General features: G+C 37.6%; 1 protein-coding gene across 1 annotated transcript; it reads right to left on the bottom strand.

Moving 5' to 3' along the window:
* Positions 1–552: 552 nt before the first annotated feature.
* LOC101572949 (olfactory receptor 4C13-like) lies at positions 553–1,494 on the bottom strand. Its single transcript, XM_004648706.3, has one exon. The coding sequence runs from the start codon at positions 1,480–1,482 to the stop codon at positions 553–555; it is 930 nt and encodes a 309-aa protein (XP_004648763.1). The 5' UTR covers positions 1,483–1,494.
* Between the last annotated feature and the right edge of the window lie 1,581 nt (positions 1,495–3,075).

Below are 3,075 nucleotides of genomic sequence, written 5' to 3'. Positions count from 1 at the left end.
TGGTCCAGGTATGCGGAAGCAATGCATTAGCCCAAGCCTTGGCCATATATGGAGTTGTTTACTCCAGGAGCACTCACCCCTTGAGGGGGTGGAAGGCGGAAACTGGCGCCATCCTAGGGTGCGGCTACACGCAGCTCCCTACACATAATATATCGAAAGTATTAATTATTAAAACATCCCACTAACCTGTTCTGAAATTGTTTTATTATTTTTGTGCTTTATCGCTTTAAAATAAAATAAAATGCCCAGTCTTATAAGATTTTCCAATTTTTATTAGCTCAAACCTATCTTTCCAATAAACTAAGAGAAACTAGTAGCATAAATAATCACTTTATATTTATTAGAAGGAAAGTCTATGAATCTACTGGGTGGAATTTTCCAAATACAGAAACAGTAGTACTGGGTTGGTTTCTTTAACTTCTGCAAATTCAACACAAAATCTATGAAAGACAGTGTAGTTCTAGAGGGTCTGTTAGTATTTTTATTTAGTGAGAATTTTTTAATATCCTATTAAACCTTCCATCTTTAAAATCAATTTTAGAATGCAGACATTTATTTGTCACCTGATAGAACTTTCCTAACCAAAGAACTCAAAATAGCATTTTTTATCTGAGCATTTCTCAAAGAATAGATCAAAGGGTTTAGCATGGGAGTTATCATGGTGTAGAAAACAGCAATGGCTTTGTCAATGGGTAGAGTCGTTGGGGGTCTCATGTACATAAACATGCAGGGCACAAAGAACAAGACAACCACCGTGATGTGTGAGACACAGGTAGACAGGGCTTTCTGCCTACCCTCCACACTGTGGGTCTTTAAGGAGAATAGGATGGATGCATAGGACACCAAGAGTAGCAGAAAATTTAGCAGACAGATGAAGCCACTGTTGGCATTAACAAAGAGCCCCAGAGTGCGGGTGTCAGTGCAGGCCAGCTGGAGCAGAGGGTTGAGGTCACACATGAAGTGATCTATGACATTTGGGCCACAGAATGGGAGTGGCAAGATGAAGAATATCTGTATGGCTCCATGAAGAAAGCCACCCACCCATGACACCACCACGAGCAGGTTGCACAATCTCCAGTTCATGATGGCTGCATAGTGCAAGGGCTTGCAGATGGCCACATAGCGGTCATAAGCCATCACAGTCAGCAGGATGATCTCAGCACCACCAAGAAAATGTTCTGCAAAGACTTGAGTCATACATGCACTGAACAGGCTGGTCTTCTTTTCATGTAGTGAATCTGCAAGCAGTTTTGGATTATAGACTGAGGAGTAGCAGGCATCGATAATGGAGAGATGGGCCAAGAAAAAGTACATGGGGGACTTCCGTAATGGGCTGACAATGATGGTGAGAAGAATGAGCATGTTTCCTACCATGCAGATGAGGTAGATGAGCAAAAACACAGCGAATATGATTTTCTGCATCCTTGGGTTTTCTGTGAGCCCCAGTAGAACAAATTCAGTCACATTGTTTTCATGCGCCATGTTCTTAATATTGAAATTGATTATATTACCTGAATAACGTTAACATATCTTTGAATTTCTTAAATTTTCTCATCTTAGGAAATAATAAAAGCTCTTTGGTGTAAATGCATGTGGTTTTCTGCTTTTGTTTCGATTTTTGAGATAAAATTAAGAGGGGTAAATTGTTGTGCATTCTTCAAGGTTTCTTCTGGGTGAAGATATTTTTGAGCCGCTCTTGTTAACACACCGGACAGAAGGCAAATTCAGTACACTTAATAGAGATGATTAAAATCCCAGATAAAAATCTGTTTTGAATACAGTGGCATCTGTGACTCACACAAGAGACGAAGAAAGACAACATAACCATCAAAGCAAAGGACATTATTATCCTTTACTACTAAGAAATTAGGTGTGAGGAAGACAGCTGAGAAAATCAGTTAAGAAGATGATACAGAATTTAAGGAAGGGAAATCTTGGAAGCTGCTCTCAAAAATGTGTTCCTTTCTCATGTGTCTATCAGAGTGAGATGCAGGGACAGCAAGAAGCCAAAGATACTTGCCTCCACTCGTTAATTATGCAACAGCTCATGCAGACAGTAGCAGAGACATGCTGGGGGGGGATGCAATGATAGTACAATGAAGCTATTTCAAACAAACATGTACCTGTCACGAAGTGGAATATATGTATAATATTTAATACTATAATAAAATCATACTGTGTGTTTTATGTACATCATTGTACCAAGTCCTTTACATACACAATTTCCTTCATACTTAGGTTAACCTGTGTGGTTGGTATTATTCAGTCCATTTTGCAGATAAAGAATTTCAGAGACTAATATATACTTTTAGGGCAATAATGAGATTATTAGCTATTACCCACTGCTGATGTCATGCATTCTAAGTATTTCTGCGGATATTTATTTGCTTTATCCTCAGTAAACACACTATCTGCTAAACATTGCCTTTTTTCTTGTGTTATATACTCTTAAGTTCTTTTACTTGTAAGAGATGCCCAAAGATGGCTAGGGTCTGTGCTTCAGGAGAGGCAGCTAATACATAGCAAAAGCCACCTAGGTGTTTTTATTTTACTTTTTGACCTCTATTTCCTGATATAGTTTCCTTTAAACCCTTTACCTTAACCTAGAGATCCCATGATACCATGTGAGAGCAAATAAAGGTAATGCATTCTTGTTTAATATAATCGAAGTGATTAGAGTCATATTCATATTTCTTCAAAAGTGATTTTGGTGTTTTACATAGAACAGAGATGATATGTTTTAATTCTCAGTTGTTAAGAAAATGAATCTTGGCTTGTCCCTCAACTGACTTTGTGAAGCCAGATTCTTCCAAGATTGTTTCAAAACATTTGTCAGAGTGGTTAATTATATCAGTTTAAGAGTGAAAACATTTGAGACACTGAGATTGTCATCCTTGTTCTTCCCCTCATAATTTCTCTTACCTTGTATAATTCCTGGCATCTTTCAGTAATTCTGATTGAGAATATTGATTTTACCTTATTATGTGAATTGGTTCTTATGTGAAAACATAAAAGATATATACAGAAATATATATATTCTTATACTGTGCATGCATAAAACAAAGCAGCAGAAGG

The sequence above is a fragment of the Octodon degus genome, unplaced genomic scaffold (genome assembly GCF_000260255.1).
Source record: "Octodon degus isolate 3935 unplaced genomic scaffold, OctDeg1.0 scaffold00647, whole genome shotgun sequence".
Lineage (NCBI taxonomy): Eukaryota > Metazoa > Chordata > Mammalia > Rodentia > Octodontidae > Octodon > Octodon degus.
The sequence above is the reverse complement of the archived record's forward strand: the minus strand, read 5'-3'. Positions and strand labels throughout refer to the sequence as shown.

Coding starts and splice junctions, on each gene's coding strand:
- LOC101572949 (XM_004648706.3), bottom strand. CDS start 1,482: ATGGCGCATGAAAACAATGTGACTGAATTTGTTCTACTGGGGCTCACA.